General features: G+C 42.5%; 2 protein-coding genes across 18 annotated transcripts in view; one reads left to right on the top strand and one right to left on the bottom strand.

Annotated features, from left to right (window-relative positions):
* The window catches only part of SFI1 (SFI1 centrin binding protein), a 40036-nt gene extending 36141 nt beyond the window's left edge, over window positions 1-3895 (bottom strand). For 7 of the 12 annotated variants that reach the window (XR_008579466.1, XM_054843742.1, XM_054843740.1 and 4 more), the window contains exons 1-2: window positions 1398-3890; window positions 953-1031 (exon numbers count right to left, since the gene is read on the bottom strand). Coding sequence is in view for 11 of the 12 variants with exons in the window: in XM_054843742.1 (XP_054699717.1) it covers window positions 953-972 (20 nt within the window). In the remaining variant the exon portion in view is untranslated. Of the gene's footprint in view, window positions 1-952; window positions 1032-1397 lie in introns of all 12 variants that reach the window. The other 5 variants (XM_054843744.1, XM_054843745.1, XM_054843741.1 and 2 more) reach the window with 5 other exon arrangements.
* A 263-nt stretch (window positions 3896-4158) lies between these two features.
* EIF4ENIF1 (eukaryotic translation initiation factor 4E nuclear import factor 1) lies at window positions 4159-26936 on the top strand. 6 transcript variants are annotated; one of them, XM_054844439.1, is made up of 19 exons: window positions 4159-4283; window positions 4806-4929; window positions 8226-8299; window positions 9121-9248; window positions 9812-10107; window positions 10798-10999; window positions 12253-12428; window positions 14992-15127; window positions 15451-15630; window positions 17736-17965; window positions 19448-19516; window positions 19892-20075; window positions 20565-20644; window positions 21019-21158; window positions 21333-21417; window positions 22470-22602; window positions 23751-24095; window positions 24313-24477; window positions 25011-26936. In XM_054844439.1, exons 2-19 carry the CDS (start codon window positions 4834-4836, stop codon window positions 25235-25237), a joined length of 2946 nt encoding a protein of 981 aa, XP_054700414.1. In that variant the 5' UTR covers window positions 4159-4283; window positions 4806-4833; the 3' UTR covers window positions 25238-26936. The 6 variants fall into 6 exon arrangements, with proteins under 6 accessions (XP_054700414.1, XP_054700415.1, XP_054700412.1 ...); XM_054844440.1 differs by having other exon boundaries at window positions 19445-19516; window positions 23814-24095; XM_054844437.1 differs by having other exon boundaries at window positions 19445-19516.
* The last annotated feature ends 747 nt before the right edge of the window (window positions 26937-27683 follow it).

Below are 27683 nucleotides of genomic sequence, written 5' to 3'. Positions count from 1 at the left end.
TGCAAGAAGCTAAAATAAAGCTAATGAAAGAAAACAAAACCCATATTTTGTGTGGGAGAGTTAAATTCCTGTTCTTCTATATTACTTGAATATTTTGTGAAAGAGGTGAGCCCCATCTAGCAGTCAAAAGAATTCTGTTCATGTCAAGATGTGCAGTTAAGGCAACTGTATGCACTTTTGAAGAAAAGACTCAGGCACTTTTAAATTTATGCAAAATAGCTTTCAGCACAAGTTCCTGTACACGTCTATTAGGCCCAACTCCCTTTAAAATCTGCTCCAAAGGTAAACCCGGTCTGACTATATGCAACGACAACGTAACACAAAGTAGTCAAAAAATCAAGCTCGGGTAGAACATGTAAAAGTTTTGCTTTAAAGTTTAAGGCATGTGAATACTTAATGATTTTCCAACATATGTAATTTTTAACAGATTATTTGTAAATTTGAAACACTGTAAGTGCTACACATATGTAATGATGACAGCCCGTGTCCAAAGAATTTATGGCAAGTAACCACAAAAAATAAGAGTCAAAGAGGGATCATTTCTCCCTTATAAAGTTAGAAAATAAAAGCACGGGAAGAATAAGAAAACTGACTAACACCACAGAATAAATCTGTGGTTGGGCCAACAACTATACCCAAACATCTCACGTTCCAGTCTAATACAGCAAGCTCAAGAACAACAGTTTTATATTTGAATGTTATGAAAATGTAAAGCCACATAAAGTTGTGTTTTGTGATGGGTTTGGGAATTGGGTGGTGTGTTTGTTTGTTGGCTTTTGTTTTGTTTTTAAGAGGAACACTTTCTGGTTAATAACGTTTCATAGAGACTGATAAGCCCTCATATGAGAATAACTCAACTTTCTTCTGTCCCATGGAACGCCTAAAATGTCATAATTAAAAAAATAAATTACAGCTGAGGTCTTTAACAAGGTACCATCTTATTATTGCTTACCTGCTTCTGGATTTCTCCATTTTGCTATAGCTCCAAGTCTGCAGTAAACAAATGCACTCTCTGCACTGTTGTATATTAGCTTTGGACAAAGCATAAATCAGTTCCTGTTATTTGCAATGAATCCATCAAATGGATCTACACTAAACACAGTCTGTATCTTAACAATGACAGGAATTCCACTCACTCAGCCTGCATACAAATAGCATAATGCAATTCTAGATGTTTAACATGAAAAGAATCTGCACACTCAGAGCCTTGCTGATCTGAACAACACTGTGCTGACATAATCTGTTGGTAATAAAGTCATAACCATTTGAATCCTAAGACAGCAACTGTGCCTACCTAAATAAAGCTGTGCTAGAAAGATAATTTAAGGCTATCTCCTTTTTATAGTAACTTTCCTATTTAGAAATAAATTAATAATCAAGGGTGACATAATCAGTACCTAATCAGACTCCTTTCCATTTTTTTTAAACCACTAAGCTTCTCTCCCTTCAGAAGCACACGGAAATGAAGAAAACAGTGAATTCCACCCAGTTCCAGTGAGAACTTCTGTATGCGCAGAATCTTCCACCCATCAAAGGTCTCAGGGAGAGTACGACTCTGTGAAAGCACCCGGCTTACGACAAGCAATCTCCTTGTAATTGTGAGATCCAAAGCAGACGTTTCTATAAGCAAGGTTTAAGGTATGACAGAAAAAAACCCCCCACAAAACCACAGAAACTTACTGCAGTTAATCTGAGTTTGCTGCACGAAATCCCTTTCAGCAGAGAATTATAACGTGCACGGGTTTTGTGCTTGTGGACTCAAGAACCACACGATGCTGCTCTAAAACCCTGCCTTGAGCCGCTGGAAGCCACGGAGCCTCCCGCCCCACTAAAGGCGCTACGGACCCGGCGGCCACAGTGGCGCAGCCTCCCCCTCAGGACCGGCCGGCTGCGGGAACGGCTGGGCGAAGGCAGCGCCGCACCGGCACCGCACCACACGGAAGCCGGCGGGCAGCAGCGGGAACCCGGGGGCTCTGCCCTCCCTAACCGAGACGTCCGCGCTCTCACGGACGCCTTCACAAGGTGGAGCCCAGCGCTAGCACCGCCGGGAGGGGCGGGAGGCGGCCGCTGCCCTGAGGGGGAAGCACAGACCGGCCGCCCCTCCAGACGCGTTACTCACTGCCTGCCCGCCCTCACAGGGGGAGCGGGATAAGCCCCGCCCACCACCACAAAGAGCGGCCGGAGCGCCGCCCGCCCCCCCCGCCGTTGCGGCGGCGCAGCGCCCCCTGGCGGCGGGGAGGTGTGCGTCCAGGCAGGAGCACCGCCCGGCCGGCCCGCTGCCCCCGCGCCGGTGAGGGCCGGCCGAGCCTGCGCTGACCTTGGGCCCTCGGGTGCCCGGGGGCGCAGCCACCGCCGGGACAAATATTTGTCGACTTCAGGCATAAAGCGCCGTCCCGAGCAGTGGGAAAAGGGCTAAGCGTGCCGTGGCACAGAACTGCCGCTCATGCTGCACTGCAAGCAGAGGAAAACAAGTATTTTACCATTTCTGTGCCATTGGGCTTTGCTGCGAGTAGCCAGTGACCAGTGTCTTACAAAAGATGTGCCTTTAGGAACCAACAAAGAGCATTTCAGCTCACGAGGCGACATGTACTAAAGCTGCAGCAGAACACAACACCGTCAGGCCCTCTGCAAGCCCGTGCTACTGCATCTCCTACAGCCCCTTGGCGAGTGGTCACGGCCCAACGGCTGCTATCGAGTCTCACTGCGTCTTGTTTGAAGGAGAAACTTTGTAATAGATACAATACTATCGTATCTATAATACAGCACTTTGCTATTTAAGAAAAAAATTTGAAATGTTTATTTCTTTCATTGCATGGGTAACCAGCTTTTAATACTGGTATTCAACTTCATTAGAGATCAGGGAGAAAATAATTTTATTCACCGGATCCTGTAAGAACTTCCCTGCTCCCACAGAGACCTCTCTGGATAACCAGGGCCTCGGCTGCGTTTCCGTGGCACCAAGGCCGCGGTGCTGGGACACCACTCCCCAACAGCTCCGCAGGTGAACGGAGCAACGATCTTGCTTGCTATGTAAATTCCTTAAACCGATGTTGAAAACAATTTCTGCCCCTTACTAGCAACAACTAAAAGATTTGTCGGGTGCCTCCGAATAAGCTACTCTGCTCTCTACACCAATTTACCTCCTGCTCGTGGAAATGCCGAATTTCACTTCTGACAGAAGACAGATGAAGGGTGTTTTAAAATACGTGCAGCCTGACAGGGCAGCGTGTGTGGGGCACCGGAATTTTACGCTTGCGCTCCTGTCGGTACATCAGCACGGCTGCCGCCACAGGAAAGGGCCGAGGGCCGGCTCGGGCAGCGGAGGACGGGCCTGTCAGACCCCCCCTCACCCTCCCGCGCGGGACGGGCCGCTCACGGCGGGAACACGAAGGCTCTCGGCTGCCAGCGGGCGCCGAGGGGGAGACTTCCCCGAGCCCGTAAACGACTCCGTGCAAACGTGTGGTACGAGGAGGCGGAGAACCCGACGAACGCGCTAGCGAAGCTGTCAGCCGCGCCGCCCGCCGCCGGTGTCAGGCTCGGCCCGAAGCGCTGAGGGGGCCGCGTTCGCCCCGCCGCTTCCCGCCCTTCTTTCACCCCGCGCCTTCCCCGCAGCCGCGGCCCTGTGGCGACACGTCCCTTGCCCGCCGCGGGCTCGGCCCCGGCCCCGCTGCCGCCCGGCACATGGCGCGCACCACGTCCCGCCGCCGCTGCTCCCGGCGGCCGCCTCCCCCGCAGGGCTGCCCGCCGAGAGTGCCTGCGGGTTCTCGGGGCGCCCCGAGCCTTTCCTCACCCACCGCAGCGCTCGCAAGGTGAGACGACGGTTCGGCGGGCTATGCCCGCGGCGGGAATACGCCGCCAGACAGCGGGGGGAACGCGGCCTCGCCGCCGCCGCCCGCCCTTTCCAGTCAGGCGCCGCGCGGGGGAGCCCCGGTGCGCGCGCCCGCCGCCGCGCCTGCGCGCGGGCCATTAAATGGGTGCGGGGTGGGTGGCGGAAGGCCCCGGTTACGGCGGCTGAGGAGAGACAGAGTCGGGCGAATAGGGAGAGGGCGCGCGAGCCAGCGCGGAGGGGGCCGGAGCCGCGCGAGCGGAGGCGGGCGGGGGACGGCGCCGGCCCGGTGCGCGTGTGGCGCGTAAAGGGGGGCGAGCGCGGCGCAGGGCGCCGCCGCCGGGGGGGGGAGGGTGCGGGCAGGGGCGAAGCGGAGCCGGTGGCCGGGAGCAGGAAACGCCGCGGGCGGCGGTAAGGCCTTCAGCGGAGCGCCGTCGGGAGACCCGCCGCCGGCGCGGTGAGTACGACCGACTGGGCGAAGGGCTGGGGGCGGCGGGGCCGCCGGTGCAGGTGAGGATCCGCTGAGTCACCTGCCCCGCCGCCGTCCTCTTCCTCCCCCCCCCCCCGGCCCCGGTGCTTTGGGACGGGGCCTCGGCCGCGCGGCGGGCCGTGCTGTCCCCGCCACCACGCGAGTGGCGCCCGTCCTCTCTGGGCGCCGCGGGAAGGTGGGGGGGGGTGTCCCGGCCCTGGCGCTCGCCACCGCTTCTCCCGGTCGTGCCCACGGGGGGATCTTTGTTGTGGTAAAGCCGCTTAGGAGCGGGGCTGCGGGGCGGGTCCGGCCGGGCTTCCGAGCGGGTTAAAGATTTCAGCGAGAGCCCCTCAGCTGGAGGGGGGGAAGCTGCAAGCAGAGAAAAAGCGCTGTTGGGGAATGCGTTTGTTACCTGCTGCATGTGAGCACTAAATAGTCTTAGGCTGGAAGGAAGATGCACCCGCTAGAAACGTGCGTCTCACTCTGACGGCTTGGTTTTGTTTTAATTAGGTCCGTGGTCAAAGGCTTTGAAGTAACCATGGATAAAAGAGGAGGCATACCAGAAACTGAAAATGGTGATGCTTTCCTGGAGTTGAACAGAATTACAACAAAATACCCACATCGTTACACAAAGGTTAGCTTTCTCTCCTTTCTTCTAAAAGTTGTGCATGGAGCTGTTGGCCACAGGAGCAGGGTGGGAGGTGGAGGCTGCTGTGAGTGGGAAGCAGTGAGGTGAAGGCTGAAAAGCCTTTGCCAGGATTAGGATTTGCAAGATGGTATAAAATGAGTGACTTGTTAAATGTGATGTAGCTGTGCAATCCTGTCCTTGATATACTTTTGATTCCCACCACCTTATTTTAATATTTGAGCACCTCACAGCGTGTCCTGGAGAGATTATGATAGACACTGAAGTATGTTGTTCTACCAGCTCTCTCAAGCGCTCGCTTTTCATAGTTCTAGTTCTACTTTCAGCAGTGCTCCTTTAAGTTGACCAAAATGTTTCCTTACAGTAGATGTCACTTCCTTGGAACATATAGCACACCAGATCTTATCAGGAGCTTTAATGTGTTTACCAAGATGCCTTGTGTAAACTTAAAGTTGCTCATATTTGGCTGCTGGAAGCCTAAGTAGTTATGAATCCAACCAATGCTTAGTGTTAAAACTTTAACACAGGTGCTTTTGTTTAGCTGTGATACCTAAACATATGTATGAGTGGAAGAATAATAATTAAATAACTTGCAAATAAAGATTGTTTCAATACTCAGTGAGTTTTGGTATACTGTAGTGTTTAAGGTTCAAATCTTGTTTGGGGTTTTGGTATCACTGCTGAAATATGCTTTTAGAAAAAGTCTTTAATGGTGGCTGATTTTTCCCATTGCTGAAAGCTGTGGGAACAGGTGGTCATTGCTTTGTGGAAATCTATTAAGATACTTTACAACAAATGGCCTGAAGTGTGGAACAGAGTGAGACAGTGTACTGTTGCTGACTGTGTTATCTTACTTGAGGAATTCTGAACTGTTAGCTTCCTAGTAGGTTGTTTTTTTAAAAGAAAAAAATTATCACTGGCTCTGTTCTGCTGAGATAGTAGGGCCAGCTTATTTTAACTAGACATCAACAATAAACTAAGCACTTCAGAACTGGCAAAACTTACATGGGAATAGTATGGCTTTCTAATTCTCTCTAACTTCTTAGCAAAGATGTATGCTTAACCTTCTAAAATGTAAAGTATACTATTGTTCAGACCTTGTTATTCAGTGAACTCTAAAGTGAAGGAGAGGAGCTGTTTTTAAACTTTTGCTGTTGGGAAGGTAGTATCTGTACTTGCTCAGTCTTGCCCAACTTCTCTCAAGTGTAGTAACTGAATGCTGCTTCAAATTCTACTTGCTTTTTGGGGCAGTATTCAGCTAGTGCTGGTGGTGGCTGTACACCGAAACTGATGCATTTGTAGCTTCAGTTTTGTTAATTCAGTACCTATTGTTTCTGTTCAGGATAAAGTTGCAGAACTAGTGCCAAAAGGTGTCTAGCCTTGTTTACTGTTGGTTTCCAAGGAGTCTAAAGTCAAGAAACACCAGAAATCAATTTGTGTTAAAATATCTTGCACCATATGTGTTGTTTTTCACAAATAGCATCTTAAATATAGCTGTTTTAAGGTGCTCATGTTATCAACATCATAAGCTGTTTTCATATGATCCAGTCCCCTACCAATTAGGGATGGGAGGAACACTGTTTCAGGACATGTGCTGCTGATTGGAGAGGGGACTGATTTCCTTTAACAGTTTATACTTATTTACTACCAGTAGGAAAACAATTGGCTCATACTATGAATCTTTCTGAACTGTTTGAATAAAACTGTTTAATAACAGCTAAACACACTTCCCCCCCCCCCCCCTTAAAAGTACTAGTGGTATGAATTAAAAACAAAAAAAAACCTGTCTGGAAGGGCCAGTGTTAATCTCCTCTATTCTGAGAGTATTATATAGTCCAAGTTGCATCTTTTCTAGTTCGTTGGAAGCTGTTGCTCTAAGGGTGCACAGCTAATGAGCGAAAGCCAAGAAACAATTCAAATTTTCCTCACTTCAATGGATGAATTGCAGTAGGATCTGATTGAGAGTCTACGGACTCCCTCTTGTGGCCAACAAAACACTCGATTTCAAGTCTGGTGATGGACAGTGCTGTTCATACTTGTGATATCTGCATCAGGCTATGATAGTATTACGGTACTGATGTTCCTCATAGATCAAGGTTTATTTTGGGAAGCTGTGGGCAGAGAGGCCAGTCTCCCTTCCTTTAATAGAACCCTCTTTGTTGAGGACTAGTATGGCGTTATGCTTGGGGGGGATGTGCATGTGTGCAGATTAAGGCTTTGTCCAGCTACTGAGCTGCCATCTGAAAACTTTCAAGTATCAAGCTCACATAGCAAATGAACTGATTTTAATCATGTGGGGATAATGATGTAAAAGCTCTAGAGGGCATTGTATTCTTGAGAGAAAGGTAGAGATTTCCTCCTTTGGTTTGGCTGGTGTCTGCTGTTAGATCTCCTTATCCTTCCAGTTGCCCACTGATTTCTGCACAGTTCTGAATCAATTCAGTACAGTTGGGAGTGAGGCAGGCTGAAGAAAGGTAATCTAGGGAGAATGAGTAAGTTAGAATTAATTAGAAAATTGCATCTTGACTGCAGCAGATTTAATGGTGACTCAAAGTGCTGATGATCACACCATTAATAATGCTTTTTAAGCATGGCAAACTGCAGTGAGACTGTAGATTGAATACTAGTCTGCCTCAAATGACTAACTGCTCAGGGATGTGCAATAGTAAACTAAGGACTGTATTTGAAAGCTGGTAGAAAGTGGGAAAACTGAAGTAATCATTCAGCATTGATTTGGTGTTGGGTAGAGTGGATAATTGTATAACATACATTTAGATATCCTGGGATTGGGGGTGGTCAGAAATGGCAAGCTTGCCTGGAATTTCCAGATCTACCTTAGTAACTGATATTGTGGTAATGCTTTTTTACCTGCTGAATCTTGTGTAGCATTGAACATAGCAATTTTGATTCCATCTTGAGAATTTACTAGATCCAGTATCAATGATGTCTGTCTTGCTTGTAAGTTGAATTGTCCAGGGGAATGAATAGGTAAAGATGTATGATGTGAACAGCCTTTCAAGTGTTAACGAGGACTGAACCTGACCTAGTGAGACTTAGTTCTTCAAATAAGTGTTTGCTCAGTGGCCACTGTAGAACTGAAAAAAAACCTTACTGTCTAATGTCAACTTTTCATTGCAGTATTTCACAGGAAATCAAACAACATATTGGGAAACTTGGGTTGTCAAATTAAAACACTAAGTTGAAGAGACAGTTCCAAGTCTCACCCAGACAAGATTGAAGTGACTGAAAATATCTATTCCAGACTAACTTCTTCCTTTTTCTAGGAGGAACTGCTGGATATTAAAGAACGTCCCTACTCTAAGCAAAGACCTTCTTGTCTTTCTGAAAAATATGACAGGTATTTTCTTGATTATACAAAACTATATACATTTCTTTCAAAATGAAAGTTTAAATTGCAAAAAATTCTTAGTGAAGAAGTGCAGTTATGTTGATAAAGATATACATGCTCCAGAGTTTAGTGTGTAACACTGTTTTCAGAAGTGTTAATCTACTAGGAAAAGCTTAATACTCTAGCTAGTATTGTGCTTTGAACAAAGATTATAAGATGAGATGCAGCAAAAAATAATTTCACACAGCACATGTCTCACTGACTTGCAGGAAAAACTACCAGGAGTATAGGTGGCTGTATAGCACAGACTGACTAGGTCATGTTGCAACAAGCTGACTTGCTTGATGGATTACTCTCCCGTGTTGACAGTGTACCTCATTTAAACATGGTGAGAGTGCTCTTGGTGTGTGTTTAAGTTTGCTAAACAGCAGTATCTTTACTATTCTGGTTTAATTTATTGTATGAGTAAGTATGAGATTGAGGTAAAATTTTTCTGAATGCTTAAGAGCAGTGACATTTGATCTACTTAAACTATTTTTTCAATGTACCAGGCAAAGTTCACCAATAACTAGTGGGACAGCATGTCCATATGTTGTCCCTTTTATAATCTGATGCTGGGTATTATACTTCCTTACTGTTACAGGAGGGATCCAGCATACCGTCTATGAGGTAATAAAGCATAGTAAGGCAAAGATTTAGAAGCTGGATATGACAGATGTGTTTCACTTGTACAGACTGCTGATCAGTGAATTCTAGGGTTTCAGCAGCAGTACTATGAATTATTTGTTAGGCTACAAGTAGTAAACAATTCTGCAATTTTATTTTCATAGTGATGGTGTCTGGGATCCAGAGAAGTGGCATGCATCTTTATATCCAAGTTCAGGAAGAACTTCACCAGTGGAAAGCTTTAAAAAAGATTTGGATTCAGATCGGACTTCTCTTATGCGTAGGATAGTAGGTAAGTGCATTCTGACAGCACAAGGCTCAAATCTGAACATTGGCTGTTGGCAAAACCTTTCCTTTGGGAAGACACAAATGACACTAAACAGAGTCCCTCTGAAAATTGTTTGACTGCATAAAATAAGTGTCAAGGAAACCTTGGTTACCCTGACTATAGTCTAGTTTCTGGTAACTGTTATCTAAGAACAAACTTAGATAAGTCAGTTCTTATATCCTACTATTCTTGCTATATAATAGTAAGTGCATATATAATAATGCAAGACAATTTCCCTACAATTCAAGACTGAGTACTTAGGAGGTCTATAGTGGGAAAGCAGGTGCTTGCTAGGAGGTAGCAATGATTCCTAAATATCCAACTGTAAACTTATTTTTTTTCCCCTCTGCATTTTCTGTGGTCTCAGCTAGATTAGCTTTGCAAAAATAAATCATGAGTGTTTTCCTTCAATAAAGCTCTGGGATAGCAGCAAGGCTATGGAACAGAAACAGATATTATACAGATAACTAGCTTGCATTTACTAATACATTAAATTGAATGCTTTGTGTGTGATCTTTGATTTGTAGATCCAAGAGAGCGAGTGAAAGAAGATGACTTGGATGTAGTCTTAAGTCCACAAAGACGAAGCTTTGGAGGCGGTTGTCATGTAACTGCGGCTGTTAGCTCACGTCGAGCAGGGAGCCCATTAGAAAAGGAGAATGATGGTGTCCGTGTTATTGGCGGCCGTAGGATTGGCAGTGGAAGAATTATCTCTTCTCGTAACTTTGATAAAGACCACCGAGGTGGTGAAAAAGACATACGTGATTCTAGAGATGCAAGAGACCGAGATCGTGAGAGGGACTACAAAGATAAACGCTTCAGGGTTTGTTCTTTCTTTTCCTTTTAATAATTGCATATTAAATCAGAAATTTTGGGTGCTTTGCACTAAAAGCAACAGGGACAGATTAACTGCATACAGCAGTTGAGTGTTCCATGCAAGTAGGCTATTTCTTCTCAAAAGTACCTTTATGGCTCAAAGGGTGAGCACTTAGTGCTTCAAAAACTTCAAGTTTTCAGTCTTTCTGATGGCTCAACTGGGATGCATCTAATACTATATCTTACAAACCTCTCCTGTGGTAGACTTAATAGCAAGATATTCAAAAGTCTAATAGCTTGTTCACAGTTCTTGACCTAGCAAACATTTTCTTTAACCTCAGCAGATGGAAGCTTTCCTGCTTTCAGGCATTTAAAAAAAAAAACCAAACAACTATTAGCGTACCGCTTGGGATACAAAACTGAGTTTATACAGGCACTTGCAGACCAATAGCCTTCAGTGTAGTAGGGCAGGAATTCAACTGAAGTTTTTAAACTGTAAAAGCTGACTGAGCATGCATTTAAACCTTAAAAAACAAACAAACAACCCCACCCCCCCCCAAAAAAAAAACAAACAAAAAATCCCCAAAAACCCAGAACTGGTATACTGGTATGGAAAGGTTGTCACTTGTTTTTGAGGTTGGGGAGGAATCTTATGAAACAGCAGTTAATGGTTAATGTTTTTAATATCCTGCTTCAGAGGGAATTTGGTGACAGCAAGCGTGTGTTTGGAGAGCGAAGAAGGAATGACTCTTACACCGAAGAAGAACCTGAGTGGTTCTCTGCTGGTCCTACAAGTCAGTCTGAAACCATTGAGCTCACAGGTTTTGATGATAAAATTTTGGAGGAAGATCACAAAGGGAGAAAACGTACAAGACGACGTACAGCCTCACTGAAAGAAGGTAATGGCAAATCTGATGAAAGCTTTGCTTGTCTGCTAGTATGGCATATTGCTGGTGCTTATTATAGATCCAAGCAAGTGTAAAGAATAATGCAGTTTAGCAGTATTTCATCTTAAACTTGCATAGCTTTTGGTCATCCTGAAGCCCAAGACATAAGGCCCATGGTTGATCTTTCAGACTGTAAATACCTTTAAGTGATAAAATGCTATTTTTCTAAAATTTTCTAAAGGAAAGGCAAGACTGAGGCTGGGGGGAAAAAAATACCTTGTATGGATGCTGAATGGTATCAGGAATTTGTAGGCTGTTAAAAGGGTCTTGTCCATTTCTATATCCTGCTGGATGCTAAAGACTTGGTTTAAGCTAAGCTGATGCACTGAGGTACTTGAAATATTGTTTCTCATAGTAATACTGGCATTAGGAATACTGATTTGGACATACAGCTGCCAGTAATATAGCTTTAAGCTGGAGACTATCTGAATTTGCAGTCACTGGACTTCAAGTCTACCATTATTATTACCACTGCAAAAGCTGTAGTGTAGACTTCTGAGGCGAGAGAAGATGACTTCTTAATGCTAGAAATTCCATAGGTAGACAACATAAACCTGAAGCGTTCAGGTTTAGCTGTGTATTCACTGAACTAAAATGTAGTACAGTTTCAAGCATACTAGGTTTGTAGTCATGTGACAGCTTTTTTTGCAGCACCTCTGCAAGCTTGGTAAGTCTTTAATGACATGTGCTTTGCTCCTGCTGGAGTAGGAGCAATATTTGTCATGTCTTGGCAACATTAAGCAAACTCATGTCAAGTACCAGCTTTGAGAGAGTCTGCTCTGGGGCATCTAGGAAGAAGGCAGGAGCTGCCAAAGGATTCCTGATGGAAAACCAGCAGCAGCTGTAACTTACTGTAACAGCTCTATCTGCTTGGTGTGACATAACATCTGATCTGTTCTGTGTATTTCCTGGGTTGATCAGGATGCAGTTGTTTATGCCTGATTCAATGGCAGTTTCTGATTTTCTTGAGGTAGGTAGTCTTAATTACAGACTAGAAGTTCTACGCTAGGGTTCTAGTGAGTCCTAGTTTCTGTTGTGGCAGACTGCAGCCAGCACAACATAGCTGATGAAATACCATGTAGATGGCTAGATTATTTTGGTCCTATGCTTTTAATTCCTAGGCAAATGCATTGACTGTTAGGCACTGTTTTTACAGGAAACAGTCAAGTTCAGCAACTCAGCAATCACTTGATTTTCTTTTTAAGGGATAGAATGCAATGGTGGAGTGGCAGAAGAGGATGAAGTGCAAACTGTCCTTGCCAATGAAACTCCAGCAGATCAAGAAGTTCCTAGGGAAGCTGTCTTACAAGAACCAGCTCCAGGAGAGTTTGACTTCAATGAGTTCTTTAACTTGGATAAAAGTGTGCCTGGCCTGGCTTCGGTGAGTGGGTTTTTTTAAGACTGGCTGTATTCATTAGAAGCATTTTTGCTGCTGCAGCATTGAGTGTAAGCTAAAACTTGTTGCTTTGCAATAGTTGCTTTATACACTGTGTAAGTCTAAGATGAATTTGCAGAGATTTAGCTTTGGAGCGTTAGGGTGTTGCTTCTAAAATGTTATCCCTGGGACTGGGTCCATCTCCAAAGAAAGTGTATGAGGCAAAGTAGCTGATTATTTTAACTTTCTTTTGATCATTACTGAAGACTCAAAATCAGCATCCTGGATGGCTCTTCTTTGGAAGTATTACAGATATGTTCAGAGAAGATTCACTGTACAAATTTAATATAGCTGAAAATACCCTTTTGCAGCTAAGTCCGGTAATCACAGCAAATGGATGTTTTGTGCAAGCTTCCTGCAAGGCAGCAAGCCTGGAGATGTTTGAATATATAGTTGCGTTATCAATACCAGCAATGTGGCTGAAAGGGTGTATGTCTGAGAGGGTTTGAATCATTATTACTTAAACCTCTGTATAGTGGTTAATTCATTATTTTAGAACTACTACTACTGAGTTGGAAAAACAAACATAGCCTACTAATTCAGTCAAAAGCATGTTTAAACAATGTTATTGATGTGACTAGTAGATATTCTGTGTAGCCCAAGTCATATGTGGGATGCTACTGATACCTAGGAGCTAGTAACAAGACTATGAAGAAAGAAAGAGTGGTACTTGCACCACAAGTTTCTTCCAATATTGGATTTTTACCTCCAGCCATGAGTTGATGGGGATTCTGGTACTTCTGTTGGTAGTGTGCTGTTCTTGAACATCTGATCTCTAGAGGTAATAGTGGATGGCTGGTGTTCACTGTTTTTTAGCCTAAAAGCTATAACTGGTCTGTATCTTAGCATGCTTTTCCTCCTTCACTACAAGAAGGGTGTAAGCAGGTTCAGCAAGTATTGACTAAGCATGGGCCTAATGCATAAACTGCTGATGCTTCTCTTCTGACCTCTCCATCACTAGGAAAAAAAGCTGTTCTTGACTATTCTAGATGGTATAACTGATTAGTAGATTTTGAGTAAAAAAGACTTGGTGTTGTAGAAAGGTAAATGTGTTTAAAAAAATCATTTTCTGACAGCAAAGAAACAGACCTGATACAGTTTAGAAACATTCATGTTTAAAAAATAGAATCCTGACCTAGTCTTTAATGTGGAAAACCTGCATGCATTGAAGAGGACCTATCGTATGGTGGCAGTAATTCAGCAAATACCTAGTGGAGAGTTTAATCTCCCTATAGAAGATGTAAATTGTGTGTCTTATAGACTTGACAATCTGATTTTCAGCATATCTGCAAGATGGTGACTCCCTTCAAAAGCAGGGAATTCACAAGTCACAAAATATCTGTTGATGAAACTTTAGGGGGCAGATGTTTTATAATTTGTCACAAGAGTTTCAGGCTGGCCAGAGCATATTGTAATACTCTTTCTTTGTATTGGTGATACGTCTGTGACAAGTGGTGTACGTTTGTACATTTCCTGATGTAACTGTCTGAATTCTCCTAACATGTTAGATTCAAACAATCAAAACCAAATGGATCAATACTATCTTGTTTTTGCTGTTGTAAACAGTGTTGAGTGCCCCTCGTTTCAGAGAAACAAAGCTGTTCTTCCTTTTCTCTAAAAGTAAATGTGCTGCATGGTGTAACGGCATCTGTGCCCATTGAGCAGGCTTTTAACTGGATACTATTTTGCAAGATACGAAGAACTTTAGTTAAATATTATGATGCACTGTTTTTGAAATACTTGTAATGATTAGCAAAGAAGTAAACAGTCGCTATAAACTGTAGTGACTTCTGACAAACTCTGTCATACTGCTTAGTGACCTCAGTTCTGCCTGGAGGGAGAAGGTGTTCTCTGCCAGTGCTTTGCCAAGGATGCAGACTCCTAGACTTGAAGAATACAACCCTCTTCTTAGTCCCGGAATGGCTCAGCATGTGAGATGCAAGCAAGTAGCCCTTAGCTACTGTCCTTCTCACCTAGCCCTTGTGGGACACTCGCAAGTCAGGGAGTAGTCTGTGCACTTCATTCCAGGCACTGTCCTTGGCCAGTGATGGAACTGAATTGAATCATGATTGCAGAAAATACAACAGACCAGCGTATTCCTTCTGTACAGTGATAGGGACCAGCCTCGAGCCACCAGGCTGTCAGAATTATAGTTGTTCTAACTTGTTTTAATTCTTGTGGCAAATGCTTCTCAATTATTTTTTTTTTTGCACATCCACTTTAAAATACTGTAGTTAGTGGTCTTTGGATGCTTTAATTATGCCATCTTGGTTATAGTTTTACTCTGCACAAATGTTTGGTATAAATAAAAGATGTACAATGGGTTATACTAACTGACTACACAAATGCTGCTGTATTGGAAGGAAAAAAAAAAGCAGTCCAAAGCTTCTAAACTCTGGGAGCAGCATCTAGTTGTCTGTAGCAGAAGAATCTTGGTTGCATCGTAAAGTTTCTCAAAGATGTGCTGATCTTGCTTCTGTTAAGATTTTTTTTTTTCCCTATAATCTAGATGATAGAGGATGTGCTGGGGGAAGGTTCAGTGTCTGCCAGCAGGTTCAGCAGGTGGTTTTCTAATCCTAGTCGTTCTGGAAGTCGGTCAAGCAGCCTGAGATCTACACCACATGAGGAACTGGAGAGGCTAGCAGGTAAGATCATAGGACAATACAAGGTCAGATAGCTTCCTTCCATATTTCTTCCTACTCATTCAACAAGAACATGGCTTTAGGATAGTGAACTCTCCCACCATTTAAGCACTTTACATTCTTTTGGAAGCTCTTAGAGTAAGCAGCTATAAGTTCTCTTTTATAAATGTTCTTGTCATGTTCCTGATGACTTTCAGCTGATCTCGGGCAAGGGTGTGAGGCATAACTTTTCTGTGACTTATTGAAGTTGGTCACCAGTGTATGTTCATCTTGAGACATTGGGTTGGTAAACTGATGTCGCAGTGCTCCTGGTTTTGCTGTTTCAGGTCTAGAGCAAGCCATTCTCTCCCCTGGCCAGAACTCTGGAAACTACTTTGCTCCCATTCCATTGGAAGACCACTCTGAAAACAAAGTGGACATCCTAGAAATGCTACAGAAAGCCAAAGTGGACTTAAAACCTCTTCTCTCAAGTCTTTCAGCCAACAAGGAAAAGCTTAGAGAGAGCAGTAAGTGCCTCTTCAGATATTGTCAAGTTCTTGTGATGCAGTATCTCAAAACAAGAGGCTTGGTATTCTGGAAACCTCAACTGCCAACTCCAGGAGTAGGAAGTATTATAGGTTTACTTACACTACCGAAACCCCAGTATTCAACAGATCTCAGTTGTGTCAATATCATCACTGACTCTTTTCATCCTAATCACAGGATGACATCAGGAGTCTATCAGACAGCTTTATGGGCCTATAATAATCATAAGCTAAGATGATGCAAGTCTTGAACTGAGTTTCCAGCTTTGTCTGTGGCATTTACATAAGTTTGTCATACTGGAGACTGGTAATGTCAGCTCTGAAACTGTGGCATTTGAACTCTGGCTTTACTAAAAACTTAATGCAAGTCATTCTTGCAAGCATCTATGATGGATCACAGTGATCCATTAAGTATCAGTATCTAAAAAGATGAACAGTGACTTGAGGATGTCAGTTTTTTCAAGTGCATACTGTAAACTTGAACTTCTTTAGACTGTTACTGGCGCTTGAAGCATAGTGGTCTGTGCTCACTGTTCACTGCATTAATTAAATAATTAACAGAGCTACAGCATGGGAACAGATTTGTCTTAGTTACGCTGACTTGACTAGAATCATGGGATTCCAGGGAACTTAGTCTGTTAGTCACTTTTACTAGCATCAGCTGTTCTAAACAGAGTTCAGGGCTGACTTTAAACAATGTTCAAGGGCACCTCCAAGTTACGGACTTGCATGTTTAGGCCCATAGCATGCATGGAGGGTACAGAATGCATGTGTTCTTTGAAATCTCAAGGTCTAATTCCAAATTGGTTTCTCTTTGGCAAGCAGCATGTATTGCCATGAACAAAAAGTAATGCCACTCTGATTTGTGTGAAGGAGCTAGGAAGGAAAGCATCCAAGCACTGCAAATATTCTTAAGCATCCAGACTGGGATGTGTTGGCTAACATGTGGAGAACTTTTTCTTAATTTGACTTAAATAGAACTACAAGTCTCTTCTGTGTTCTGCTTAGTCTGACATTCCTACTAAAAGCTTTTTAAACTTCGATCCTCACAAGCCAAGGATGAAGGAACAAAAAATTGTGGGGAAGCTTCCATTCACTCAAAAGTACCTGATGTGGGTTCTGTACTCCCATAAAATGCTGTGCAATTCTTCAAGCGTTGTGGCGTTTTCAGGTCAATTCCTCTCCACCAGCATAATGCTTTTCTTCATGTTCCATACTGCATGTCTGCATCATTGCTTCTTTTCTACACCTTCTTGCCCAAATTTCCAGTAAATCTTATTTCTTTGGGCCAACATCTGCTACAGCAACCCATGGCATGCTCCTGTCTCTTCTTCCTTTTCTCTTAAGGTGTCGTACCTTGTGATGTGTGTCAGCTGGTCCATAAAGCATGTCTAGCCTTGATGTCAGGCACTGGTAGATATTTATATATGCGTACACAGGAAAAAAGTACTGCTGCTTAACACCTGCATCTTATTCTGGTTATGCCTGTGAAATCTTTCCATAACAACTTTAATTTCTGAGCAAAAAAAAATCTACTTCAAACTTTATGCACACCAAACTAAGCGTGTAACTGAGTCTCTAAAGTATCTAAATTTTCCAGGTATGTATTCTCTTTACTTATGATAGCATCAGACAATTTGACAGGCTTACACTGTGGCTGTAAGACCATCTGGTCTCCTGGAGTATAAGATAAATGGAACTTTTCTAATTGAAAAAGAACAAACTTGGTTGTCAGACAAATATTCTTTATTAAAAGCAGGTGAAGTCATAAAATGTAGTAATGACCTGTCTTGCAGGATAAATGAAAGCTAGTGAGAACTTACCTGTTTAGGTTTCAGCTGATAAGTTGAAACCTAAACAGGTTCTTGTGGAGTCTTGTTGTGCATGGTAATACTCCTAATTTGATTATTAGAATATCAGTCTAAACACAGGTCAGGCATGGTTTGACAGCTAGTATGAATATCAGAAGATAAGGTTTTGGCTGTTCCTGGTCTTCATACAACTTGTATTCACACGTGCACAAGAATTATTAGCTTGCTTGTAAACAGAGAAGGATGGTTTACCAGTATTTCTCCTGTATTTCTCAGCACATTCAGGAGTTGTACTTTCAGTAGAAGAAGTCGAAGCTGGACTAAAAGGTCTGAAAGTGGATCAGGAGGGAAAAATTGCTACTCCATTTATGGCTGAGCAAATGGAGGAAGCATTGAATGTTGCTGGCTCCAGACAGATCAAGAAAGATGGAGATATGACTGCATTTAACAAACTAGTCAGCAGTATGAAGGCGAGTGGGACTCTACCTTCACAGCCAAAAGTCAATGTAAGTAGCAGACATCTGGCTCTTCTGAACTGTAAATGGGTCTGTACTAAGGTACAAGAGGTACAAGCTGGAAACTTCTTACATGACCCTTCTGATAACATGCAAGCCTTGACTGGATACAGCAGCATGATATTAAATATAAACTTACATTTAGAATGTTGTTGCTTGGGGGAAAAAGCTAAGGAGGTGCTTTTTTCCCCTAGCTAAAGTATTTGAAAGTGGGGCTCTTCTCAGTTCAGAGTTCACAGGGTTGATTTCATGTTCAGTTTCTGAAAGCCCCAGAACTCCAATACTATGTCAATACCTTGAATGTGGACCTATGCAAATATCTAGTCCAATCGATTAATATTTGGACTTGAAGACTATAAATATTTGTCCCCCAAAAGATCCTGTATGATGAAAAGGCTCAGTCTTTTACCACAGAGGATGTTTTGATTAGTGTCTAAGATTCCCCTACACTTGAACTCACCCTGTCTGAACCTTATTAAATAAAACCAAACACATCTGTAGAAAACATATGGTCTATGTATAGCAGACATCATCAGTCAACTCTTTATGGAAGACTTGCTAGTGTTAGTTTGATGGCTGCCTTGGTGCTGCTATTAAAAGGCATGTCTCTTAAAATGCTTGTATTATGGCTACAATTAACACTTTCCTGAAGCTCAGATGTCTTGTGTTAGTGACTTTTTTAATAGAGGTATGTCAGTGCACAATGTAATATTTTAAACTTGGATTTTAAAATTATTTGTATTAACAAACCCAAATGCTTGTTGGATGAAAGATTAATATTAAACAACAGATGATACTAAGCTTTAGACTGGGAGAGATTGTTGTATAAAACTTCATCCTGCTGCAAATTGCCTAAACAGTATGCTTGGCCCAGAAGCTATCAGTAACTACTTCTGGCACCATAAAATACTTCTAACAACTAAGTCTAAAGCATGTGGTTTTTCCTGCTGAATTATACTCAAGGACTTTTAGCCTCATCCAACTTCAATAAAAGGTAGTGAAGAATGTAAATTTTTCTAAGAAATTTGCAGACTGATTTCATGCTTAAATTGAGACTTTCATTTCTGGCTGTCCCTTTACATTGATGTGAATTTTGATGCATAGAAGAATATCCTAAATAATTTCTCGAATATACAAACACTTTTCAGTTTGTGCATAGTTGCAGTTGACCACTTGGCCCAATGTTTCCTCTCCAGTTTACACAATTATATAAATTCATATATCTTAAACTTGAATAAGGCACATTGAACTTCCTGTATGCAATCTAGCACTAAGCACTTTCTTAGCTAGGGAAGACCTGTGAGCCAGCTCAGCCCTTAACTTGGCTTGAATTGTATTTGGTCAATGCATAAACTATGGTTCTAACAGAACAGATGAAATTATTTCTGTCATGGAGACAAATGTGGGTTGTTTCTTAATGAGTTTGCTTGTTGGATCTACATCTAATTTGCAATGTTTTCATTTTCTTAGCAGAGCCTTGAGAGCCACTTAATGTCACCTTCAGAGATGCCAGGCCAGCCCTTATCAAAGAATATTCTACAGGTACTTCCTGTTGGGGGGCAAAGTATGTAAAAGCATATCCCCCATGGGAAAACAAACTGTTTGAAAATAAGACATTTAAGGCAATTATGAGATTACTAGTCAGACATGACTCCCTATAGAGGAAAGAGAATTATTCACTAGTTCAATTTACTTACAAATTTGTCTTGTCATGCTATTTCCTGTGATTACAACTTGAAAATAAAAAGCCTGGCTAAGTGCCTAATTCTAAGGGCAAACCAGAATTGGTGTATCTAGTTGCACAAGTCCACCTTGTCTCTAACTTGCTGTAAATAGTGTATCCTGTAGTGTAGTAAAATGAGCTTGTTTGTATAAACTGGATCATATTCTGAACATTCTTCCATTACTTATTCTTAGGAACTTCTTGGTCCACCCATTACCAGACCTGCTTCATCAAATGTCTTAAGTGGCCTGATAAGTGGTTTGGAACCTGCAGCCTCTTTACTGACACAAAGAGCACCTTCTCCCCCTATTCCACCCGTCTTTCCAACTCGAGCTGCTTCCGCAGATTACCTGCGCCATAGAATATCTTCACCCATTGGTGAGACTGGCTACAAAACAGGGGGGTTTTTATTACTTGAGTTTGTTTTAAAGAATGCTTTACAGAGCAATAAAAATTTCCTGGTACTTAGTGGGCAACTAGGTCAGTGTCTGCCTCTTGAGTGTAAGATGCCTTTTTACTCTCTAGTGTCTGATGTTAAATTTGTCTCCAAAACATGTAGATGTTTGTGATGGATCAACTAGACCTCACAGTAAATTCTGGTGTGGAGTAATATGCTTGGCTACTGTATAAGAAGCCAATTTTCAGGGACTACTTGGCCATTTGTATTGCAAAACACTACCAGTAGTCTCCCTGTAGCCCTCCAGCCTAGTGACGAGGAAGAGACATAGCTCTCTGTAGGCTTAAGGGATGAGCTGAGAGTGTTCACAACGAGTCCTTAATTCCTTGTAGAATTGTTTAACTTGGTGTATATTGTATATATTGAAAGAAATGTAGTCCTTTTAAATAAAACTGTTGAATGTTCTTTAGGTTTTGGACAAGGTTCTCAGCAATTGCTTGGTGATCCCTTTCCAGGTGTAAGGAAGCCCATGAGTCCAGTTGCTGCACAGGTTAGATTAAGTGCTTTTGCTTAATGTGTATTCATCTTTTTATATTGTATGGCCTAGAGCTAACTTGTGGAAACACATACTTGTCTGTTGCATTCTGGTGTTTATGCTTAATTAAGTTCACTTGGAGTGTGAGGATGCAAAGTCTAATTTAGCACAGTTTCAAAACCTCATTGCAATTGGATCCATCGTAGAGTACCTCAAGTACAAGATTTTTTGAAACTTCAATTGTCTGTCAAAAAGCAGATGGCTGTTAGTGGGCAGACACTTTGTGAAGACATTAGTAGCTATAGTGGTAAATTTTCATTATCTTACACAACCAAATACAAGTTTTGATTTGTGTTTTTGGTTTCATTTTTTGTACAACTCTACTTCAGATGAGTCCCTTGGAAATACAGCAAGCTGCATTAGAGGGACTAGCATTACCACATGACTTAGCCATACAGGCAGCAAACTTCTATCAGCATGGCTTTGGTAAACCACAAATGGACAAAAGCAGAGATGGCTACAGAAACAGGTGAGTATCTGACTGCAAAATTTAAGGGGTATGCTGTCAACTGATTTTTAATGTATTTTCTTTCACTAGAAATTAGTACTAGTGACTCAAACTTGTATTGGTTCTTGGCAATCCTGCCTTCTGTTCTGTGCCAAGAGTTGAGCTCCTTCTTACTGACTTCCTCTCTGTTAACAGGCAACAGCGAGTGGCTAAATCACCTGCACCAGGACACAGAGGGAATGCATCTTCTCCAGCCCCTACAGCATCCATTACCAGCATGGTCAGTACCTAATGTATAATGATTGTAGGAAAAGCATCTGTGGGAACTAGATTACAGCAATTGTAATCAATGGGAGAAAGGGAGGCCATAGAGGAGTTAATCATAGTTGTGTTATATCAGTGGCCACATGATGCAAGAATGAATTACACTTCATATGTAACTGAATGTGTTCACTTTAGAAAACAGCATTTTCTGACCACTGTCTTAACCTAAAACTGAAGAAGCGCCATTAATATTACCTTGACTTGGTCTTCTGAAACCAAAGGAAGATAACAGTGGAAACTCAGGCCCTCATATTTTGCTACTTAAGTTTTCAGAATATGAGTGCTGAAAGCCAGTAGCCATTTCAGAGAACGCTGCTCTCTGGGTATGAAGTGACTGAACTAAGTGTCTGTAGGTTGAAATATTACCTAGGAGCTTCAGGGTCTCTTTGAAAATAAACAAAATCTCAAAGCCAAGCTGTTGCCTCACTGCCTTCAGTGCTATGTAGAATGTTGCTTTGATCTAAACCTTCAATTAATCAGTCAGGCTTGCAGCTCAGGACTAACACAGACTATCAGCTGCTAAATCAAACAAGTACTTCTGCTTGTACACCAAACGAGTGGCTTCCACACATGCTGTGTAACTTTGGGGAAAAATATGAATGAGGCAATAGCTTATTGCACATCTGTCAGCCCTAGGTTAATACAGGTAAGGCAGCTCTGTAGGAACTGCTGTTGAGCTGCTGTTTTGAACCAGCAGCAAAGAGGAAACAGCTGTAACTTAATACAGCTCATCTATTTTGTTTTAAGCCTGTTAAGGTCTGTTTAACTCAAACATCTGGCTTTAATAAAGGTATTAGACCTCTGCAAAAGCCAGAGAGAAGTACTTAAACCATAGAATAAAGCCATGAAATGAGCTGAAGTAAAATCATGGGCATACAGTGGTGGTGGATTCAAGAGAGCTTTAAATGGAAAGGAAGTGTTAGAACTGGTGTCCACCCACAACTAAGATAGTGTAGCCTAGATAATCAACACTGAGTAAGGCATTGCTTCTTACTATGTTCTCTGCAGCTGTCTCCTTCCTTTACACCTACCTCGGTGATCCGCAAGATGTATGAGAGCAAGGAAAAAAGCAAAGAGGAGCCAGTTTCTGGGAAAATGAAAGTCAATGATGGTAAAGATGAAAATCAGAGGCCAAATGAAGGTATTGTAATGGCTTTAAAATAACACACACAAAAGAGATTTGGAATAGAATCAAAGAGCTTCAGCACATAATATGCCTAGGCTAACTTCAGACACTCCTGATTTGTGGGAATGAGGAGGCTGTAGAAATGAACCTATAATAAGAGGAACGGTTAGTGCTGTGGAGGGGATACACTTACACTTACAAGTACAGTCTTCCAGCAGTACTGGGTTTAAACCCATTTTTTCCTTATCTGTCAGTTTGTGAGCAATAGTGGCACTAAGAGGCCTGGCCCAAAACTGTTTCTTTGCAACTGGTCTTCATGAACAAGCATATTAACAATAATGCTTCCAAATCTCTCTACACCAGTAATTGAATGTAAGCAACTTACAGCCCTCTCGAGACATCTTAACTGAACAATCAAAGCTGAGCCCAATTAAGCTCTTTTAAATGTAGCATATCAAAGAAGCATGTTGTCACTAACTGATGTAAGCAGCTATTAAAAGGAAATGGTTGATACCAGTTGCCTGACCCAGCAAGACAAACATGCATAATGGCCATGACACAATACTTTGATACTGGTAATTACAGAGGTGGCTTTTAGCACTCCAACTATTACTGCTACCTCAACTGGTAGCAGATGACTCTTAAGATATTTTAGGCCTTGTCGAACTGATCTAGATGGTCTGTGGTAGTAGCTTCTTCAGGTGCTTTGCTGTTCCAAATCTTGCGAAGCTGATGTCAGGGCTGCTGCAAACCCCCAGACACATCTAAACTGGAAAACTACTTTGGGCTAGATTTCTGGCACAACTCCAAATTATCTTGTCTAGTGAGGCTCCCTTGTACCTCCTGTCTCCTTTGGGACTGACTAATCCATGCTGCCAGTTCAAAATGTCTTAACAGGAAAAACAAGAATTAAAGGCAGAGTTACCGTTGATTCTGACTTAATATAAGCTTGCTGTCAAGGGATTTCTGTGGAACATATTCCTTCTCATCACTGTTTTGAAATAATTTGGCCAAAAGCATCCAGGAAAGATGCTTACTCTATTACATATATATGACTGAAGTTTAGCTAGTGCTGGAATCTGGCTATCAAATCCAGTTATTAGCTTTAATTTTCATTAGTGTAATCTCTAGCTGTGGACGATAATAGTTGTATTCAATTCTAGCTACAGATAACCTACTGTCTAGTTCTGTGGAGAGTGCAGATCAAGAAACTTTGCCCACCTTAGGTACCAAACTACCTGCACTGCAACGCTCTGCATGTTCCACACCTCTTACCCAAGCAAATCGTTGCACCAAAGAGCAAGACTACAGGCCTAAATCAACTGGTAGAAAGACTCCTACAATGGCCTCCCCAGTACCAGGAGGCCCTTTTCTTCGTCCTGTTCATCAAGTACCCCTTGTTCCCCATGTACCAATTGTACGACCTGCTCATCAACTGCATCCAGGATTGGTCCAGAGAATGCTGGCACAGGGGGTTCATCCACAACATCTTCCTCTGCTGCAAGCAGGTAATCTATACTTCTTTCCCTTAAGTTTAATGCATGTTCTCTGCAAGACTGACTTTGTGTTAGGAACACCACAAACACTCATTACTGGTAATGTTCATTACATCAAAACTTACCTTTAAAACCAGGCAATAAATTCCAACACATCTAAATGTGTTTGTTTTTGCTTTAAGTTCCTGATGCTTATTAGGTAAGAAGTTGCCTCACTCTTGTTCAACAGGTATGCTTCCTCCTGGAGTGGATCTGTCTCACTTGCAGGGAATATCTACTCCCATCCTTGGCCAACCTTTTTACCCGCTACCAACAGCCAGCCATCACATCTTAAATCCACGCTCTGGGACACCTTTGCAGCTAGCGATGATGCAACAGCAACTACAACGATCAGGTAGGCTAAAACATGAGTGTGAGCTTTAGAACAGAGACTAGCCTGCTCCAGGTACTGTACTTGTTGGCCTGTTCAGTATACGGGGCTAACGGGAAGCTGCTTTGGCAATTTAGGTATTCATAATCACTAATTTTGTGTGGGTGTTTAGAGCAGTTTTGGCCACTGCAGGCTCTTATGCCAGAAGTCCAAGTGAAGCATTCAGTTTCAAGATATATGCTGCTATCTGCCTTTTACAGCGTGTGTGCAGTCTTTCCTTGCTGGGTGAGAGGCCACCCACCTATCTCAATAAAACTCTATTTCATGCTGGTCTTCCAGTTAAAACCCATGTGATACTGTGTCCAGAACTTGCAGTGTCAGGCAGTTTATGGGAGCACTAACAAGAGAATAAACATGCAGGGTCTGGATTCCCCAGGGCTGCTGGAATGAGTAAAAGCCACATTCAGCTCACGTGCCTGACCAGGTGATTGCTCTAGGGCAGATCTCGGTGTTGGGTGAACATATTCCTCCACCTCTAATAGCTTTACATTTCACAGGCACAGGAGCGCAGGGATCACCCGCTGGTGCGCAAACAACGCCTCAGAACATGCTGTCTCGGACTGGATTATCTCATGGGCACACACAGCTTGACCATCGCCCCAGCCAGAGAAGTGGTTCTCCCATTGGCCTTGCAAAATGGTTTGGTTCAGATGTCTTGCAGCAGCCTCTCCCTTCCATGCCATCCAAAGTCATCAGTGTAGATGAACTGGAATACCGGCAGTGAACAGTGACCACTGGGTGGGACGCTTGTGATTCTTTAGACTGGATAAAAATGTCCATAGTCAGGACTTCACCTCTGTTTGTTTTTTTGGGGCTTTTATTTTTAGCACTCTGTGCAAAATTTCTTTTTTGAGAGACTAAAGCACATGGCACCTGTCCTGGTCTCATGTCTGCATCAAGACTAAAGGATCCATTATGGCTTGAATAGTGAAGCCTGAAGACATTTAGATGCAAGACAAAGCCAGTTTAATCCTGGAAGTGTCTATTTTTTGTTTTTGTAAGATATGTGAATGAAGTGCTGATATTCTCTAGTGTAGAGGTAGCAGCTATGGATTCCTCCTGCAGAAAACTAAATGTATAGACCCTTGTGTACAGACTTGTGTATAAACAATCTTTTGTATATATACACATAGAATAGCCTTTTTGAATCTATACAGCTGTACATAAGAGTAGCTGATAACAGTTGAGCTTTAGTTGTGCCTATGGTTTGGATCTTTCTCCATTGTACGTGTGGGACTTTCTTTAAGATTAAAGTTGCATATCCTAAGTGTGAGTGAACAGGATAAAGTTGCTTTGCCTTTTCTTGCTGCTCATCTCTTCTAGGTCTCCCTCTCACATTCTTCTGTCACGTACTGTGTGCTCAGTGTAGCTAAAGTGTCAAAGTAAAAAGCCCACATCTTGCTGTTTGTGTAACAAAGGTCTGATTCCTTGTGTGTAAGACTCTCTTGCCATCAGATGAGAGAGTTGTTTAGTCTTTGAACAGCCTTGAGGATGGGACCTGGTACAGTAATGATAAAGCCAGATGTTCAGTCTGCCATAAGCAAATAGACTGTGTAGGTACCTACTGGTCACAGCTCTTTCAAGAGGGCTGGTGCTGGTCCTTGTTTAGCTGCAGTATTTTCCTTGTTTTAATCTTTCAAACCAGTTACTAAAGGTCATCAAAATGGAGCCTTTGAATCCTCACCCTTCAACTCCTCAGTCATAGCTGTGGTATGTTCTATACTGCCTTCAGTTCTACGTAGAGAAGGGAGTTCCAAGAACTGTCCTCAATCTAGTGTGCATCTGCTGATGCAATTACTGTGAAACTTGCCTTCGGAGTCTTGTTCTGTGGCTTGAAAGGGGGAGGATGGGGTAGTTTTGTGATCTTACTGTGTATATTTGGTTTTAAAATACTATGTTCCTTTTAAGCCTGTTTCACCTTCCTGAACAGTTAGTGTTCTTTTCCATCCTTCTACTGCATGGTTCCTCACTTCACTTTCTCACTTGTGTTGAGTCTAGTACTGCTGTCATGTCCTCTGTCTAGCTTAGGCCATTGTGCTCTTTTTAAAAAAGGTGAAAGCAAACCCAGAATTCTCACGGACTTGCTCTTTCTTAGGTCTCACTGAATGCAAAACCAGCAGCAGAAAAACAAAAAAAAAAATCACTTGACTGTATTATAACAATTGCCAGCGTGCTGTGGTGGGTTTGTTGCAGTCCAGCAGAGACAGTGTTGTACAGAAATAGCAAGCTGAAATCTCCAATGTAGAATCTGTTGAGGGTCTTCTAGTGGTTGTTCCTACAACAATCTGTGTAAAACATGCAATCACCAGCTTGTCCTTGTAAGACTGTTTTCATACTTTTTTAACTTGACACTTTACCAGTAACATTCTGTAAATAAAGTTGATTCTACCAGCTGTCTGTATCAACTGCTCTTGAACTAAACTATATCAGAATATTGATAAATTTTTGGCATTGTTCTTATGTAAGCTAAAACTATGGTTTGAACTGAATCTGCAGAAAATATCAACTTTGTATTTTCCATGTGGGGGAAAACAGTCTCCTTTGAAGGTAACTGGCCTCAGTGAAGCCACACAATGGAATTGCTGCATATAAATGTTTTTTTATACAGCCAGTTAAGTGTAAGGAATGAGATTCCAGTGTACTAGAACTCCTAAAACTAACTGGTCCTAAAGAAAGGGTGAGTGAGGTTCACTGTTTGTAACTTCTACGCTGCCCCCTTCAACTCAAGGCTGACAACCCCAGCACAGCTGCAGTAGTTCAGCTCTCTTATGCAGGAATCTACTTCTAAGCTTATAATAACTACAGGGAAATTGCCTTCTTACCAGGCTGAGCTGCAACTACTCTCACAAGGATTTAGTGTTTGAATGGGTGTCTGAAATCACTGTACTTCTATGTGTCATAACATGAGGGACCATTTTTGACACATTTAAGTAAACACCCCTACTTCCTTTTTGTAGGAGAGCAAATGCTAGAGGCATTTGATAAGCTTTTTGCTCATGTTAGAGCTCTAACTTTTATTAATTTCTATTAAAGCACCAGAACCACTCCTTTTAGAGCAGCCTGCTTCTCTTATGCAACTTGACTTCTCTAAGCAGGAAATTATTTTAAGAAAACTTAAAGCATCTAGTTTACTTCCACTCATATAAACAACTGCAAAAGTGACTGCTCAT

Source organism: Grus americana, chromosome 16, assembly GCF_028858705.1.
Source record: "Grus americana isolate bGruAme1 chromosome 16, bGruAme1.mat, whole genome shotgun sequence".
Classification (NCBI taxonomy): domain Eukaryota; kingdom Metazoa; phylum Chordata; class Aves; order Gruiformes; family Gruidae; genus Grus; species Grus americana.
Note: the sequence above shows the minus strand (reverse complement) of the source record. Positions and strands in the feature narration are given on the sequence as shown.

What these genes read in the sequence shown, in the direction of transcription:
- EIF4ENIF1 (XM_054844437.1), top strand. Translation starts at nt 4,834, where the DNA reads ATGGATAAAAGAGGAGGCATACCAGAAACTGAAAATGGTGATGCTTTC. An exon ending in CTTCACAGCCAAAAGTCAAT is followed by an intron (nt 17,966 to 19,444) that starts GTAAGTAGCAGA and finishes TCATTTTCTTAG; the next exon opens with CAGAGCCTTGAGAGCCACTT. An exon ending in AAATCAGAGGCCAAATGAAG is followed by an intron (nt 22,603 to 23,750) that starts GTATTGTAATGG and finishes ATTCAATTCTAG; the next exon opens with CTACAGATAACCTACTGTCT.